At 41.9% G+C, this 17,664-nt stretch overlaps 1 protein-coding gene across 1 annotated transcript in view; it reads right to left on the bottom strand.

Moving 5' to 3' along the window:
* Nucleotides 1-17,664, bottom strand: part of anapc1 (anaphase promoting complex subunit 1) — a 67,234-nt gene that overhangs the window by 8,659 nt on the left and 40,911 nt on the right. Inside the window, exons 23-48 of the mRNA XM_061965892.2 lie at nt 17,359-17,450; nt 17,133-17,281; nt 16,917-16,995; nt 16,494-16,530; nt 16,226-16,302; nt 14,805-14,983; nt 14,577-14,663; nt 14,339-14,478; nt 14,142-14,260; nt 13,881-14,011; nt 13,667-13,807; nt 13,413-13,565; nt 12,922-13,003; nt 12,711-12,802; nt 12,412-12,546; nt 12,230-12,312; nt 10,988-11,066; nt 10,828-10,902; nt 10,699-10,751; nt 8,691-8,838; nt 8,417-8,613; nt 4,925-5,011; nt 3,254-3,371; nt 1,066-1,143; nt 884-951; nt 671-809 (exon numbers count right to left, since the gene is read on the bottom strand). Coding sequence (XP_061821876.2) covers nt 671-809; nt 884-951; nt 1,066-1,143; nt 3,254-3,371; nt 4,925-5,011; nt 8,417-8,613; nt 8,691-8,838; nt 10,699-10,751; nt 10,828-10,902; nt 10,988-11,066; nt 12,230-12,312; nt 12,412-12,546; nt 12,711-12,802; nt 12,922-13,003; nt 13,413-13,565; nt 13,667-13,807; nt 13,881-14,011; nt 14,142-14,260; nt 14,339-14,478; nt 14,577-14,663; nt 14,805-14,983; nt 16,226-16,302; nt 16,494-16,530; nt 16,917-16,995; nt 17,133-17,281; nt 17,359-17,450 — 2,818 coding nt within the window. The remainder of the gene's footprint in view (nt 1-670; nt 810-883; nt 952-1,065; nt 1,144-3,253; nt 3,372-4,924; nt 5,012-8,416; nt 8,614-8,690; nt 8,839-10,698; nt 10,752-10,827; nt 10,903-10,987; nt 11,067-12,229; nt 12,313-12,411; nt 12,547-12,710; nt 12,803-12,921; nt 13,004-13,412; nt 13,566-13,666; nt 13,808-13,880; nt 14,012-14,141; nt 14,261-14,338; nt 14,479-14,576; nt 14,664-14,804; nt 14,984-16,225; nt 16,303-16,493; nt 16,531-16,916; nt 16,996-17,132; nt 17,282-17,358; nt 17,451-17,664) is intronic.

The following is a 17,664-nucleotide window of genomic DNA, read 5'->3' as shown; positions in this document are numbered from 1 at the left end:
TAGTGCCACCACCATGTTTCACTGTAGGGACGGTATTGGCCTGGTGATGAGCGGTGCCTAGTTTCCTCCAAACATGATGTCTGGCATTCACGCCTAAGAGTTCAATCTTTGTCGCATCAGACCAGAGAATTTTGTTTCTCATTGTCTGAGAGTCTTTCAGATGCATTTTGGCAAACATGTTACTAAGAAATGGCTTCAGTTTGGCCACTCTAAAATACAGGCCTGATTGGTGGTCTGCTGCAGAGGTGGTTGTCCTTCTGGAAGGTTCTCCTCTCTTCACAAAGGAATGCTGTAGCTCTGACAGAGTGACCATGGGTTTCTTGCTCACCTCCCTGACTAGACTAAGATGAATGCACCAATGTACAGAGACGTCCTGGATGAAAACCAACGCTTCCCATCCAACCTGATGGAGCTTGAGAGGTGCTGCAGAGAGGAATGGGCAAAACTGCCCAAAGATAGGTGTGCCACGCGTGTGGCATCACATTCAAAAAGACGTGAGGCTGTAATTTATGCCAAAAGGTGCATCAAAAAAGTAGTGTCCATAGAATTTTGAGGACAAAAATGAATGTATTCAAGTTTGAAATAAGGCTGTAACAAAACAAAATGTGTAAAAAGTGAATTGCTGTAAATACTTTCCGTAGTCACTGTATAGAGCATTATTATTAGTCACCTTAAATGCTCTGACTCCAGAGTTGCGCTGGTTGATGGCTGACGTTGGCAGGCTTTTCCATCCCTGAGGGTCGTCCTTGTAGGACAACTGTCCGGCTCGGAGTTTCACATACAAAACCCCATTCCTGGAGAGGACCGACCTGTTGCAATATGGGAGAGATGTAAAACCTAAATCAACATGAAAGAACTGTGTATTTTTCACATCGCTGCTCACTTGAGATGCTGCGCGCCTTTGTTCAAGTCTATAGAAAGCTCCCAGTAACGAGGACCTTTCACTCGGACCTGCAAGAGGGTCAGAACAAGAAATCAAGGCGTGCTTGATTTATCTACACTGTGAAAGTATACGTGTGTTCCCAAGCTTGGTGCACCTAGTCGGGGTTTGTTTTGGTTTTTTACCCGTCTGAGAAGGTGCAGCTCAGGCAGCATAGTGGGAGCCATCAGCTCCACCGTCGTCTCGGCGTACCACCTGGTCTCCTGCGACAAGAGCGACATTGGTGTTTCATTACGAAAGGCGAAACACAGTACGGCTTGTGTCACTATGTAGTACTGTACATTACTATTAGTTATTATGATTATACTACTACAAATGTAATAAATGTGCGGTAATATTGAATAGGTTTCACTCCTACTTGAGCATGTTAATGCCATGGTGATAAGTGCATTATAAGGAAATACATCAATGCATGTCGAACAGAAGTAGGTTAAATGTTGTTTTAAAAACTAGTTTTAATAGTCATGGATTATTTTGTTTTAACAACACATTTTTGTATCTGAGTAACATCGGTGCTGATTTAATAAAGGACCGCAGCACAAGTTGCAGCAACAAGCTGATGCCACTCTCATCAAATGCTATTTTGTTTGCTGAATCCAATAAAAACTCCATCCATCCATCCATCCATCTTCTTCCGCTTATCCGAGGTCGGGTCGCGGGGGCAGCAGCCTAAGCAGTGAAGCCCAGACTTTCCTCTCCCCAGCCACTTCGTCCAGCTCTTCCTGTGGGACCCCGAGGCGTTCCCAGGCCAGCCGGGAGACATAGTCTTCCCAACGTGTCCTGGGTCTTCCCCGCGGCCTCCTACCGGTCGGACGTGCCCTAAACACCTCCCTAGGGAGGCGTTCGGGTGGCATCCTGACCAGATGCCCGAACCACCTCATCTGGCTCCTCTCGATGTGGAGGAGCAGCGGCTTTACTTTGAGCTCCCCCCGGATGGCAGAGCTTCTCACCCTATCTCTAAGGGAGAGCCCCGCCACCCGGCGGAGGAAACTCATTTCGGCCGCTTGTACCCGTGATCTTGTCCTTTCGGTCATAACCCAAAGCTCATGACCATAGGTGAGGATGGGAACGTAGATCGACCGGTAAATTGAGAGCTTTGCCTTCCGGCTCAGCTCCTTCTTCACCACAACGGATCGATACAGCGTCCGCATTACTGAAGACGCCGCACCGATCCGCCTGTCGATCTCACGATCCACTCTTCCCTCACTCGTGAACAAGACTCCGAGGTACTTGAACTCCTCCACTTGGGGCAAGATCTCCTCCCCAACCCGGAGATGGCACTCCACCCTTTTCCGGGCGAGAACCATGGACTCGGACTTGGAGGTGCTGATTCTCATCCCAGTCGCTTCACACTCGGCTGCGAACCGATCCAGTGAGAGCTGAAGATCCTGGCCAGATGAAGCCATCAGGACCACATCATCTGCAAAAAGCAGAGACCTAATCCTGCAGCCACCAAACCAGATCCCCTCAACGCCTTGACTGCGCCTAGAAATTCTGTCCATAAAAGTTATGAACAGAATCGGTGACAAAGGGCAGCCTTGGCGGAGTCCAACCCTCACTGGAAACGTGTCCGACTTACTGCCGGCAATGCGGACCAAGCTCTGGCACTGAGCATACAGGGAGCGGACTGCCACAATCAGACAGTCCGATACCCCATACTCTCTGAGCACTCCCTACAGGACTTCCCGAGGGACACGGTCGAATGCCTTCTCCAAGTCCACAAAACACATGTAGACTGGTTGGGCAAACTCCCATGCACCCTCAAGGACCCTGCCGAGAGTATAGAGCTGGTCCACAGTTCCACGACCAGGACGAAAACCACACTGTTCCTCCTGAATCCGAGGTTCGACTATCCAATAAAAACTCAAATTATTTAAAAAAAAAAAAAAAGAAATGTGTGAGAGCTAATAAGCTTTTATATTGGGAATGATGTAGTTTTTCTGGCTTACATGAATTTTGATTTTGTACTTCTTCTGAAAAAATGACCAGTTTCAAAATGAGTAATCATGGAATTGTAATATATATATATTTTAGAAAATATCCCAATAATACAGAGAATCAGCAGCCTAGAGCTACTTTGGACTGAATGCAAAGTGGGTGAAGTGAAACCAGCACATGTTGCACATGACTTGCTTACCGAGGAGGAAGTGTCCCCCATGAGCAAATTTGACCCCACTACAAAGAGGAAGTATGTCAAACGTTTCAATAGAATTATCGTTGACTCAAACAATTTTTTTCTACTTGTGCAAACTCATCTTGCAACATCCCGACACCGACTGTATAGAGGGAAACTGGCTCAGCTGGCTCCCTAACCTTATAGGTGACTTCCAAAAGGGCGTAACAGGGTTTGAGGGAGTCCACGTCCACAGGGACCAGTAGGCGGGGTTCGGCCGCCAGCACGGTGAGGTGCCTGAGAGCCTGCAGATGGTAGCTGCAACAACAAAATCAACACAAGAGTCTTAACTACGAGCTGCTAGAACACAAATGCAATAAAGACTGGCATGTCACCTGTGTGAATAAATGCCTTCATTGCTTTCACCAAGGGAGGCATATGTGTAACAGAGTGGGTTTGTTTGAACTTTCTTACTCCATACTAAATCAACATGGATTTTTCTCCTGATCAGTATGTATTCTTAAACGGATTTACACATTCAATGTGAGAGGGTGAAAACGGACCACAAAACGTCTAGCAAGTTTTTAAAATTTCTGAGTCACTTCGTCCAGGTTTTACACTTAAATGTTATTGGGAACTATTGGGAATTAACTATATTTTAACTACAAAACAAAAAAGGCTTTAAGACACACCTTTTTAATCAAGCTTTTTACTTATCATGTAAAACTCGTACGTTGTTTATTATGAATTGTGTTGTTTTCTATCTTAATTATTGATATTACTACTAATATTCTGTCAATGGTACATTTTTATTAACTTAATAATGTATTTTTTATTTGTACACATATTTTATCATATAATTCATACTACCGGTACTTATTTAGATGGCATTAATTTTTGTTATTTTCCGGTGTGGACACCTAAAAGGTGGTGTTTTTCCTCAAATCCTCAGTGCCATGCCATGTTTCGTTTTGTTAATGTCAATAGTGCTGTGTGTTGGCTTCTCTTCTTTTCTTTTTTTTCGTACAGCACTTTGTTTGCCACTTGCTTGTATATAAAATGTGCTGTATAAAATGTTTGATTTGATCTGAAAATTAAACATTTATACATTACTAACTAAAATTAAATATCCATCATCTATCCCTCCATTTTCTACTGCTTGTCCCTTTCAGGGTCGCGGGGGTGCTGGAGCCTAACTCATTCAATAGTAAAATGTATTTAAAATACATCATTAATAATAATTTTAAATATATTAAAAGATGTACAAAAATACTACATAATTTATTTATTTTGTGTCAAAATCAGATACAAACTGACATACTATTTCCTTTTCGTAAAAAAGTTTAAAAAAAGGAAAAAAATAAAAAGCAATGTAAAAAAAAAAAAATGGACTTTGTCTTAGTTTTAAAACACTACAATGATTACAACTATTACATCAAACAAACAATTTGTGTCAAGTTTATTCCCACTTAATTTCTTCTAACTCCGTTATTGTATTAATTTAAATTCAAGTTAATGGAACATTTTTTACTTTGAAAATTCTTGGGGAAAATAAATATAGTATAAATAAATTTTATATACCGGTACTGTATCTATTATTTATCACTAAGATAATTGCTCGATTAAATTATTATTGCTATTACCGAGAACAGTGCTCATATGTTTTCCCCCCACTTTCGGGTTTTGTCGTCCCATCGAGTTAATCGCATGAATGTGTTTGTCTTTGTTTTACCCCGGATTCCCTTCCTGACGCATCAGAATCGAACCCTTGCTCCCTGCCATTAAAGGCAGAAGCATGTACCAATAGTATTATTTTTATTATCAGTAGTCATTGTAATATTATATTGATATTGTTTGTATGTGTGTCTCACCGGTTGTCAGTGCTGTGTGAGGGAAAGTGTGGGTAGAGGGCACACAGCAGAGCAGCAATGGCCGAGTTGGAGGTGCTCAAGTTGTACCTACAAAATGTATAAAAGAAACTAACATCATTCTTCTCAAAAAATTATCACTAAGAGCAAGCCACAAGCGGCAGAAGAAGCATACCAAAAAATGTGTGCACACATCATACACAGATAAGGTCAGATTTTAAGTTATGCCACTGTTGTTTTCTGGCTCTGTTTTGATAATAAAAGCAGTTATGTGTTGCGTCATCACAAGCCACAATTGAGCCTCTCCACCATAATAGCGGCTGGTGTTCAAGTGTGTGCTTTTACCTAAAGAGCCACTACTATTAAACATGAAGGGAAAAGGTTAGGTCACACATGAGAGGTCACTTGTCAGCTTAGTTTAATAGTTGTTTCTCCAAAATGGCTGCCTGAAGTGTGTTTAACATCTGTTCTCAGTCACATGCTTTTTAACACTTATGTTGGTGCATGGTGATGCTAAACAGACGTTGTTTATGGAATCATCAGCACCCCACAAATGCTAAATGGACGACGGTGAAAAGACAAATCAATCACAAGTGCATCACAGATTTAGTGGAAGAGATCATGTGAACGGTCCAAATGAAACTGTGAGACAATCCATTATAAATCTGCGGGAGGGTGTGAGCAGGTTAGAGGTAAAGCAGCGGTGGGAAAACAAACAGGGAATGGTGACAAGACGAAACGATAATGTTAACAAAACAAACATGAGTGAAAGCAGACTGAATGAAGGGAGCAAAATGAGTCGAAAATGCAACAATGACTGGCTGGGTTTCACTTTTCAGCTTCACTCGTTGACCCCTGTGGACCCATATTCGTGTTATATGGCGAGTGACATTCAAATTTATCCGCCAGCTAATAGAGTCAAAATAAATATGAGAGGAATTCAGCCCAAAAGGTCAGTCAGATGTTGGCTGTATGGCACCTTTGTGTGTGTATGGTCAACCTTTGATATCACTTTCAAACAATGCAAAACAGAAAATGTGTGTAAGGCGTCATGCACTCAAAAAGTAAGGACAGGTTTTGCTTTGAAATAATGCTGACCCACAGTGGCTGTTGTTATTACTTTGATTAAATAGTTTATTATTTCATAATTCAATAACATAATATATATAATTTACATGCAGTCCTCATGTTAGGATGTTTAGTGGTTATGATGTTCACCCAAAAATCATTAATACTGTACAAAAAGAAAAAAAACATGCTACGGAAGATGTCACTTTTGTTCTTTTTAGTGAACTTTTTTCCCTTCATTATGTCACCTGAGTGTGAGGCTGACTCTTCTGATGGCAGTGCATCAAAGAAAAGGGGAGTGAAAGTAAAAAATTAAGTGAAATCAGACATTGTGAAACGATCAGAACATGGCGTGATCTACATCGGCTGCATGCTCGGTCCAAGCCGCTAAAGAGGCTGCAACCAACATCAAGGGTAAAGATGGCATTTTTTGATCATATAAAAAGGGCCACTCCTATAAATGGATAGTGATATAACTGAGCAGCAGAGTGGTCTCATTTATAAGACGGCATCCTAATAAGTCTGTCTTTGCACCGCCCCTTCCAGTGAGAAAGACCATCATAGTAAGTCCATCCATCAATCCATCTTCTTCCGCTTATACAAGGTCGGGTCGCGGGGGCAGCAGCCTAAGCAGAGAAGCCCAGACTTCCCTCTCCCCAGCCACTTCGTCCAGCTCCTCCCAGGGAATCCCGAAATTTTGGCCACTTGTACCCGTGATCTTGTCCTTTCGGTCATAACCCAAAGCTCATGACAAGTGAGGATGGGAACGTAGATTGACCGGTAAATTGAGAGCTTTGCCTTCCGGCTCAGCTCCTTCTTCACCATGACGGACCAATACAGGGTTGGCATCATTGCAGACACCGCACCGATCCGCCTTTTGATCTCACGATCCACTCTTCCCTCACTCGTGAACAAAACTCTGAGGTATTTGAACTCCTCCACTTGGGGCAAGATCTCTTCCCCAACCCGGTGATGGCACTCGACCCTTTTCCGGGCGAGAACTATGGACTCGGACTTGGAGGTGCTGATTCTCATCCTAGTCGCTTCACATTCAGCTGCGAACCGATCCAGTGAGAGCTGAAGATCCTGGCCAAAATGAAGCTATCCGGACCACATCATCTGCAAAAAGCAGAGACCTAATCCTACAGCCACCAAACCGGATCTCCTTAACACCCTGACTGCGTCTAGAAATTCTGTCCATAAAAATTATGAACAGAATCAGTGACAAAAGACAGCCCTGGCGTAGTCCAACCCTCACTGGAAACGCATCCAACTTACTGCCGGCAATGCGGACCTGGCTCTGACACCGATCATACAGGGAGTGGACCGCCACAATCAGACGGTCCGATACCCCATACATTCACTCTTTTATTACATTTTGATACATTTTCTCTAATAACTTGTTACATGCTAATTACTGGACGTTTCTTCCTACTTCTTTTCGGACATGTTGAATTGTATAAACACAATGTACTTCCTTCTAACTGTTAAGCATGTTAGAAAAAACTAAACCGTTACCAAAAAGTAGAAAAAACTAAACCGTTACCAAAAAGTAATCTGTGTTAATATAATACACTAAACATTCTGGAATATAAGCCGCTAGTTTTTTCCTACACTTTGAACCCAGCGGCTTTATATAACGGTGCGGCTAATTTATGGAAAAAAAACAAAACAAGCAACTACACTGAAAAGGTGTGTTATTGTTTGTGCTATGGCACCATCTGTCGGACGAGTTTCTTCACTGTAGGTGCTGCAGCGCTCTTCTTCTTAGAGTTTTCAACCGTAAGTAAGTTCCTTCTGCTAGCCGTCTATAGCATTTCTACTCGAAAAGATACTTCATTTATCACTCCAAGCAACGTTTGTAAGTTTTACAATATAACAAACAATTTGTGCTTACTAAACTGTGATGTCTGTAGGAGTGTTTATGTATATTCGTAAAGTAATGAAGCTAGTGTTATTAGCATGAGATAATATGCTAATACGTTTAGGAGTGTCTGTATTAGCAGTATTAACTTACAATGGCATTATTTTTGTATTGTTTCAGTTTTAAAACATTTCTCTGTAAATTCACCAAGACGTCAATGCGGAGTTGGTGAGTATATTTAGCTGAGAGCTCGCTTCAGCAGCTAGTGGGTCCATGACTATGACTTCTGTCTTGTTTGATCAACCATTTAACTGTTGTGTTATAAACACCGTTTGGGAACAATTAAGGTATGTAAATAAACATTTACAAAATCTTTCTGTGTAAATGACTAATTTCGCAACATATATATCTGTGGCTTATAGTCAACTGAGGCTAATATATGGGGGAAAATGTTTCCCAAAAATGCAATTGGTTTGTCTTATATATCGGTGCACTCTATAGTATGAAAAACACAGTAATAAATATGGCTGTGTGTAAATTGTGAAATTGTCTTGTCATCTTACCTCCCTCCTCCCAGGAAGAGCATGCCAAGCGCCATGTGATGAGCCATGTGGAAGCCATAGTTCATCTCGCCGCCGGTTCGGTAGTGCAGGAAGCGACAGAGCTGCAGCACCTTCAAGTCGCCAGTGCCGGACATCACCATGGACATGGACAGCAGGATCATGGACAAGGCGGTCTGCAGGTTGTAGTAACCTGGCTGCTGCGGGACCCGGAGCGGTTGTCGTGAGAAAAAGCACATTTTGAGGACTGGGACTGTCTGAAGGTGTAAACACTTACCGCAGCAGCTGCCCCGGAAAGGGACATGGCCTTCATGAAGCTCTTGGCAAACTCGTACAGGCAGTCGAAGGCGTCGGAGTTGGCGGAGCCGGCGAAGCGCAATCCCAACGCCATGCAAGCACCTGCTGTGATGTAGTCCTGCGCTTGGCTAAGAGAGTGAAACAACATGACATCATCACTGAGTATACTGCTAACAAAGTACAGATTAAGGACGCAGCCACAACAGGTAACTTCTATTGTGCGTTGTTGCCACCCCTTACCTTTGCTCCAAACTGACACTACACTACACACAGCTGCTTTACGATACAAGTCTGCACACAACAACTTCCCTGACTTTGTGGATTATTTTGAGTGGTGATGTTTAATTATATTGTGAAAAGCAGCAGTTATTAAAACCCTAAGGCCTAGACCAGGGGTCTCAGGAGCCGCATGTGGTTCTTTTAACCCTATTTGTGTGGGTCCCAAACTTCTGTGTACTGTCGTCACTACGCTGTCCTTGAGTCTTTTCCAGTTTTGCATCAGCCATTCAATTCTAGGGACTGTGTTTTCTGGTGAGAAACCATGACACTTTACTTGTCATGATTTAGCTTCTTAGTTTCCTTAGTTGCTAATAAACAATGGTAACTAGCAGGGCTGTGAAACTTTGGGAACCACACGATTCGATTCAAAACAATTCTTGATTCAAAATCAGTACTTTTTTATGAACATTGGGTGCCAGTTCTATGATTAACTGCATTCCTCCATAAAATAGATTTAAAAAACTGACAAATGTCTGTATTACTTAAAAGAAAAATGGTTTTGTTTAATATAATTCTACCCAAACATTTAATAAAGTCAAATACAAATAAGGCTACAAGAGAAGAATCCCACACTTTTCTTTTCTAAAGTAATTCTGTACACTAGATATCAACAATATATACATATATATATATATATATATATTCTAATCTATTTTGGATTTTTTCAAATTGATTAAGAATCGTTACAGGTAAGAACCGCAATTCATAAAAAAAATAAAATAAAATAAAATGTTGACACCCCTAGTAACTACAGAGGGATTGAGTGATATTGGAACTGGTGCTGTGATAAAATATTTTAAATTGTAAACAAAGAAGGCATTTTTGCGAAGGAGAGCTGTATGCCTCTTAATTAAATCGCATCAACACAGGACAAGTACTAAAAGTCAACCAAATACGGCCTGTGCCCTGTCGCTGCTACGGAAAGTTCGCTTTTTTTTAAGGCATACATCACGCTACACAAGAGAATTTGAAGGGGGACGACAGAGCTCGCCTTATACCATGAATTGATTTACATGGACCCCGACTTAAATAAGTTGAAAAACTTATTCGGGTGTTACCATTTAGTGGTCAATTGTACGGAATATGTACTGCACTGTGCAATCTACTAAAACAAGTTTCAATCAATCAATCAATCAAAACACAGCAGCATAAACAAGTTGTAGATAGTATAGAGAAAATATACGGAACCATGGAAATACTTAGTAAAGGAGAAACATGGAAGAAAAGGAGAGGTGTGACAAGTAGTGTTAGACACAATGCCGTTACATACTAACAGCGTTACCAACACACACAAGTTGAACTACAACGGGGAATAATTAACAACAATTCAATGAAGTGATCATCATGAAATCCCACGATACCCTGTGTGTGGACAAGGGGAGATACAGCCACCAAAGCACACTCAATCCCTGTATTAACTATAAATATTTATTTTTCAAAGTAGTTTGCCTAACACTGGTGACAATACAACAGATCACAAAACAAAAATCCAGCAAAGGTGGATTTTGACTGTCAGGTGGCGACAGGTGGAAAGGAACAACTAGAAAAAGAAAAACTAGAAAAAGAAAGGACTAACATGAAATAAGAACAATGCACTAGTGTAACATGACAATAAGTTCAAAAATACTGTATGACTTCAATATAGTGATCAAATTGGTTCTGTGGTTTTGATTTGGTAGAAACGGGCCCACAATGGCCTAGACACTCACGTCCTCGTCTCCATGTTGATGTCTTGTGAAGAGTCCAAAGTGCCCCTTATGATCTGAGCAACAAACAAAAAAAAACACACAGTTAACAAAATTTGACAAAGCAAATCATTTATGTGCACATTTTCTTACCTTTGGTATATTACTTTTAACCCACTCCGTATTGGGGAGGATGTCATCCCACATAATGATGCACCTAGCCAGAGTCTGCGTGAGCAAAACGACAACAAACTGTTTTGCTAGGAGGTATACAATGGCACAAATGATCTCACACTGTTAACACTGTACTAACCCTCAAAAGAAGAAACTCAGGTTTGATGAAATCCAACAGAAACCAAGTGTCTGGAGGCTTCAGCCAGTCAGCTATAGACCTGTTGGACCAGAAGGTGTTAATACGCTCCTTCGACACACTCCACAGGAAAGACGTACATAGCCGAGAATAGGAGCCTCTCGACTCACTCAGTGGTGAGATTTTGTTTCCACCAGGCAGGTTAGGATGCTCCTCTCGATTTACCACACCCATACCTCAAAATACTAAATGATGCCTTTACCTGAGAGGTTTCATTTTCATCAAAACGTAATTGTCTGTCCGCAGATATACAGTCGTGATCAAAAGTTTACATACACTTGTAAAGTACAGAACTTTCCTTCAGAAGGTTTTATCTTTGTCCATGTGAGGTCAGAAGAAACAAAAATTTAACTGTTTGGCCACAATACCCAGCAATATGTTTGAAGGAGAAATGGTAATCCCAGGAACACCATCCTACCGTCAATCATGGTGGTGGTAGTATTATGCTCTGGGCCTGTTTTGCTGCCAATGGAACTGGGGCTTTACAGAGAGTAAATGGGACAATGAAAAAGGAGGATTACTTTCAAATTCTTCAGAACAACATAAAATCATTAGCCCGGAGGTTGGGTCTTGGGCGCAGTTGGGTGTTCCAACAGGACAATGACCCCAAACACACGTCAAAACTAGTAAAGGAATGGCTAAATCAGGCTAGAATTAAGGTTTTAGAATGGCTTTCCCAAAGTCCTGACTTAAACGTGTGAACTATGCTGAAGAAACAAGTCCATGTCAGAAAACCAACAAATTTAGCTGAACTGCACTAATTGTGTTAAGAGGAGTGGTAAAAAATTCAACCAGAAGCTTGCCAGAAGCTTGCGGATGGCTACCAAAAGCGCCTTATTGCAGTCCGTTCTAATTTCCAATGGCTCAAAAAAAATATTTTTACTGAGCATTGTTTGATTTTGACATTTGAAAATGTCTCGTAAAGTGATTCTTACGATATGTTCAAGTGCCTCGTTTGGGAAGATTTTTTTTATGAGAGCTGGATGTGTGCTAATAAGAATGTGATTCTGTCTCAGTTTGACAAAACTAACTGAACGAGTGCACCATTCCCAGGGCGGGTGAATAGTGAGTTGATTTCAGAACAATGCAGCTATTGCATACAGAGCTTTAGGGTAAAAAAAAATGGTCAAGATGAATACCGATCACCTTGTGAATAAAAAAGATACTGATATAAATTATACTCACCGGTTGTTAGTCTTCAGGTAGATCATGGCAAGGGCCAGTGTGGCACCAGGACAAGTCACATCCACATTGATCGTATCACCTTCCTGTAACGACCATTATAAGAATGACTCTTTAACACATCATGCAGCGCGGTTATCATCGGACTTAAAGACATTTCCACAAATCCATTTGTCCCGCTTTACCTTGATCTGGTAGCTCGGAGACTTGTGTCTTTCCCTGCTGGCCCCGACCTGGGCCCTGCGGTGCCCGCCCACCATGTACTGGTACATTTGCTCAGGGACGTTGAGGTCACTCATTCCGATCAGGTTGCTGCCTTGCTGCCGGGAGAGCGAGTATAGAGGAGAGGACAAAGCAAAAGAACAAAAATGGGCCGTGTGAGTAAAAAGTAATGAGTCAAAAAAGCACAAAATATGAAGACAACATTGGGGTTAATTTAAAAATTATTTGCTTGACAGGCTAAGCACATGTCGATGTGACTTACTCCGAGGCAGACCATGCCCAGAGCGAGCCCTGCAGCCAGGGAATAGGACTCTCTGTCTGTGCAGTACTCCATTTCTGGTCCTGGAGGTCGACCTGAGGTGCGCATACATAGAAATATTCACACAACTCAGGATTGATTTTTTTTTTAGGTTTTAAGGTTGACAGAACAGAATAATAACGTTACTGAAATGTTTATGCAAACATGCACGCACCTATCTCCGATTGGAGAACTTCAGCAATGTGTCGGTGTCCCGTTCCCTGGTACACAAGCCCAATACCTATTACAGAAGCAACCTACAGACAGAGAAGAGAAGATGCTCAGTGTTTAACTGGCTCAAGGAATATTCTAGTAATACAATCAAACATGGTCCTCATTAGAACATTGCAAAGGAGTATTTTGGACACAAAATGGAATTAGCTAGCACCTACAAACCTCTAACTGCGTCCTGTCATGATGGACATACAGTATGTAGTGGATAGAAACATTTTCACCAAGATACCGTTTGCAAAATTAGCTTTGTAACCAATAACATAAATCTGACATGTGTATTTTTCTTAATCTTTTTTTGGTTGGGCATAGTTGTCAGTCAGCAGCTTGATTTTTATGTGGAAAAAGTTTGAACGCTCATGGTGTACACTCAAAAAAATGAAAATAACAACAAAAGATTGGTAGTTTTAAATCACTAATGCCTTTTAATCAGACCTGAATGTTGTGTGGAACATCCAGCTCAGTGGAGGTAGGGGGGAGAAGAGCAGGGATGTGTATGCTGAGCAGGCGGGTGGTTGACATGTCCATTGTGCCGATCCTGGCTGCAGCCACACCCAGCAGGAGGCCGATACTGGTCATCTCATGGCCCTGATACGGTGACAGGACCAAAGGAATGAAAACTGAGGTAGTCGAGGACCTAACTGGTGGATGCACAAATGTTACAAGTATGGCCTCTCAGTCGTGTTCACCTTGGTGAGGTAGTCATGAATGTTGAGTGTGGCCAGCTTTGTGAGGTGTCCGTTAAGGCCGAGGGCCATGAGGAAGCCAGCGTGCTCGTTTGCCATCTCTTGGCTTTTGTTCTTATTGTAGACGATCCAAGCAGAGTCCACCTAAACACACAAGTAGAGGCTCACGTTTATTTGTGAGTGACTACGGGATCAGTTCAGAGGTTTGAAGACGTACCTGTGAAGCAGGGGCGATTTTGAGTCCAGCAGCTACGCCGTTATGGAAGCTGGGCCAGCTGGTCATGTTGGCCGGAACGTCAATGTTCCCACTGTTCAGGTCCACCATGGTGTTTCTGGGTGGGGCACGACCTTTGCCACAGATTTACAAACAAGTGACTTTGTGTGCACATTATTTCAAAACACATTTTCATCTGTATTTATTGTAAATAGTAGATACTTTTAATCAAAAGATGATTAAAATGTGTAAATATGTCATTGCCTGTGAGGTTAAGTTTAGGGATGGGTAAAAGTTCAGTGGGAACAGGCTGGTAAGAGAACAGAGTGAACAGGCCTCTTCCTACTGGGAGCCCCATGGTCCTTTGGCTCAATTGTAGCAGTCTGAAAAAGGTGGAGGACACGTCACTGAATATACTGTACATAAGAACAACCATACACTGTAAGTATACGAAATCATACTTGTTCTCTTTCTCCTCAATGTACTCGTGGTCAGAAACCTCGGGCAGCTGGACAACGCTTACTCGGACTGGCCTGGAGCTCTGCAGGAGCCTTCTGACCTCTTGGACCCTCAGGTCCTGACTCCAGATCAGTCCTGTAACCTATTGGAATATGTTTGAGAAATACAGCCGGCGTGCATACCAAATCTCTGGCCATTAAAGTAACACGTGGCCAGTAGTAGCAGACTGTGGTACTGTACCTCCTGGACGATGTCTGACATGCCATCCTCCTCCTCGTCGGTCTCTGTGGTCGCAGGAGGCTCCAAGGACAGACTTGAACTTAAAGACTGAAATCCAAACATTTTCAGACAGCCACAAACAGTATACCATCCAGACCAATTGAACAGAGTAATTACAAATAAAGGTTTGTAGACTACAACGTAGCCCACAAGTCAGCTTTTTATCCGTGTAAGCTATTTGAAACTCACAGCTTTGTTCTTTGCCAGGCTCATCTTGTGGGCCTGTCTGGTGCGGTCCTGTCGGCCAATCAGCAGGCAAACCTCCTCTGACCAATCAGCACACGGCTGCTCCCGACAATGGTAGATGGCGTCTCTGATGGGCAGAGCCACGCCGAACGGGACAGACTCCAAGTCCTTTAGGGTGAACCCTAAACCAGAGAATGTAAAGCAACATTTTTTCTATATCGAGCAACAACACCTTTATTGGAGATTTGTGTATTGGTTGATACCAATATTGAGCCGATATCAGCAAGAATAATACATACTTTTTTTTTTTAATTTGTAGTGTGGAATGTTAGAAAAATTTAAGTGAAATTAGTCTAACTCAAACAGAGAACAATGGTAGGTATGAAAAGAAAAAACATATTTCTATTCTATTGGTCACAACAATTAATTAAGTCAATCAACACAATAAGCTGAATGATGCAGACACATTTGATACTGGATGCTTTCTAATACGCTTCTGCCTTGGAGACTTTGTATGTGTAAGTTATATGCAACCAGAAATATTCAATACGTGTTTCTGTTGACAAATGTGCTGTTTTAGACTGCAACAGTGTTCAGTTAAGGACACAATGTCTAGCTTGTGTGCTACAGTGTGCTTAGCTGTTGTGTAACCTATAGCCGACAAAGTTGACCTTTTGTACAAAATACAAGGAAATTGCTAAATGGAGGACATTTAGATGTTAACTGATTGTCCAGCTTCGCACAAGTAAATGCGCTGCAAGACGATTCGCATCGGAGGGCTTATATTGGAGATTTTAAGGAACCCAGTACTTGTTTTTTGGCTTCAGACAGATATCCGATACCAATATTGGATAAGGGACACCCCTACAGTGGTGTGCAAAAATATAACACTTGTCAAATCTTAGGAAACTGGTGTTGTATTTGTTCCCAGAGCCTCAATTGCACTTTATTGCTATTGTGGAAGGTAAAGGCAAAGGCACTCAGAATATTTCACCCACAAAATAATCGGTCCAGTCCTTTTTTTACACTTTACTCTAATATTTAGTGAAGCCACTTTTGGCAAAAGTCAGAGCAGCACATCTTTCAGGCATTGTGTCAAAGTATTTTCTGAGAGTTTCAACCTCAATGTCATTCCACGCTCTTAGAAACCAGTTGTAATGCATATAAAGGGAGATTTGACTTTTATTCTGCATTTCCAAAATGCAGTATATTTCCCAGAAATTTACAAAAGATATCATGCAGGTGTCTGTGGAACATCCATTGTGCAATATTAGTATGGTTGAAGGTTCCATTATATAAGAATCAATGTTTTTTTTCATTGAAATACGACTTTGTTTTCCAATTCATGGCAAGTGTTCTACTATTTTTGCACACGTCTGTATATTAACGGGTAATAAAAGCTACCAAAAATTGATTTTGCCTACCTTCTGAGGTGAGCCAGACAACTAGCTGCTCAGCCAGACTCTCGCTGCAGAATTCAACTTGATTTACGCTGCTTTGCCTGAAAAAAACCCAAAATGACAAATACACATAATTACAGCAAACATCAGCCTTTGTGTATTGATCTTAATTCTGTCTGATTCTAAATGACATTGCCATTTAAAAAAAACAATGGTTGAACTTTAGGGGCAATTTCCGATTCAGAATGCCCACACCCTTTATCGCTCTTTACGCTAACGCGATTCTATTTACCTTTTGTATTGCTGTTCACTGGCACAGGACTTTTGGCCTGAGGAGTGGAAGACAGAAGAGGTGCAGGCGAGAGGTCAACAGTGTCAATAATTATCTATTCCATATATTGTTTGTATTCAGCATGCACAAATTGAACAGCTGGGACACTCAACCTGCAGGTTCAATGCTCAATTGTTCAAATGCTTTCATACTGCATACAAAGTCAGCTTGCAGTCTTTTGTCCATAGAGAAATGGCTGATCAAATACTAAAGTGATGGGACTGTTTTGTTTTTCCCCCCTCAAAGCAAAATCATGTGACAGCCAATTCTACGTCACATGCCTTTATTTTTGCTTCCTGGGCCCTGAAGCAGGGAGCTGACAGCTAATAAGGGCTGCTCGTCGATAAAACACATGCAGTTGACGTCTGAAGAGTGCAAACCGACCTGCGGAAAGCTTTACTAGGTATTTGGCCACATTGGATGATGTGGCGTTGTCGTCGCCACTGATGTAGAGAGCATAACTCTGATAGCAGACACACAGAGACAAAAGAAAGAGAGAAGGTGAACATAGAGTTATTGTATAACACATCTGCTAAAGGTAAAAATAAAAAATTTTTGTGTTTTTCTTAGGCTGTCTGAGGTCTTGTACAGCAAGCATACCAGAACCAGCAATCGGATTCTGTGGCAGATGCCGGGCAGGTAGGGGAAAGGTGGGGCCTCCTCGCCCCGAAGGCAGCTACTGAGCCAGCTGAAGACGCAGGGAGGCTCCGCCCGCAGGAAAGACGGATGCTGCATCTGACCAATCAGAGCTGACGACAGAGAAAGTAAGGTTAAGGTTTTTCCTGCACACCAGGATGGAGGATAAATGCAATTAAAGGGCTCTTACTCTGGTCTATAAGGCAGCTCTCTGTGAACCCACTTATTAATGAGGGGTAGTCTCGCCAGTATAAATCCACATACTCCTCCAACTGCAGGTCTCTGCACAAACGCATACCATTTTGACATGATTTAGGTTATGACAAAACTTTTTCTATCCTGGTTGTGGTCTGATAAAGACAAAGAAAAATGAGGTCCCTATATATATATAGTCAAACCTGTGTTAGCGGCCTAGAGATGCGCGGATAAGCAATTATTTCATCCGCAACCGCATCAGAAAGTCGTCAACCATCCGCCATCCACCCGAGCTAACATT

The sequence above is a fragment of the Nerophis lumbriciformis genome, linkage group LG02 (assembly GCF_033978685.3).
Source record: "Nerophis lumbriciformis linkage group LG02, RoL_Nlum_v2.1, whole genome shotgun sequence".
Lineage (NCBI taxonomy): Eukaryota > Metazoa > Chordata > Actinopteri > Syngnathiformes > Syngnathidae > Nerophis > Nerophis lumbriciformis.
This window is presented reverse-complemented; position numbering and strand designations above follow the sequence as displayed.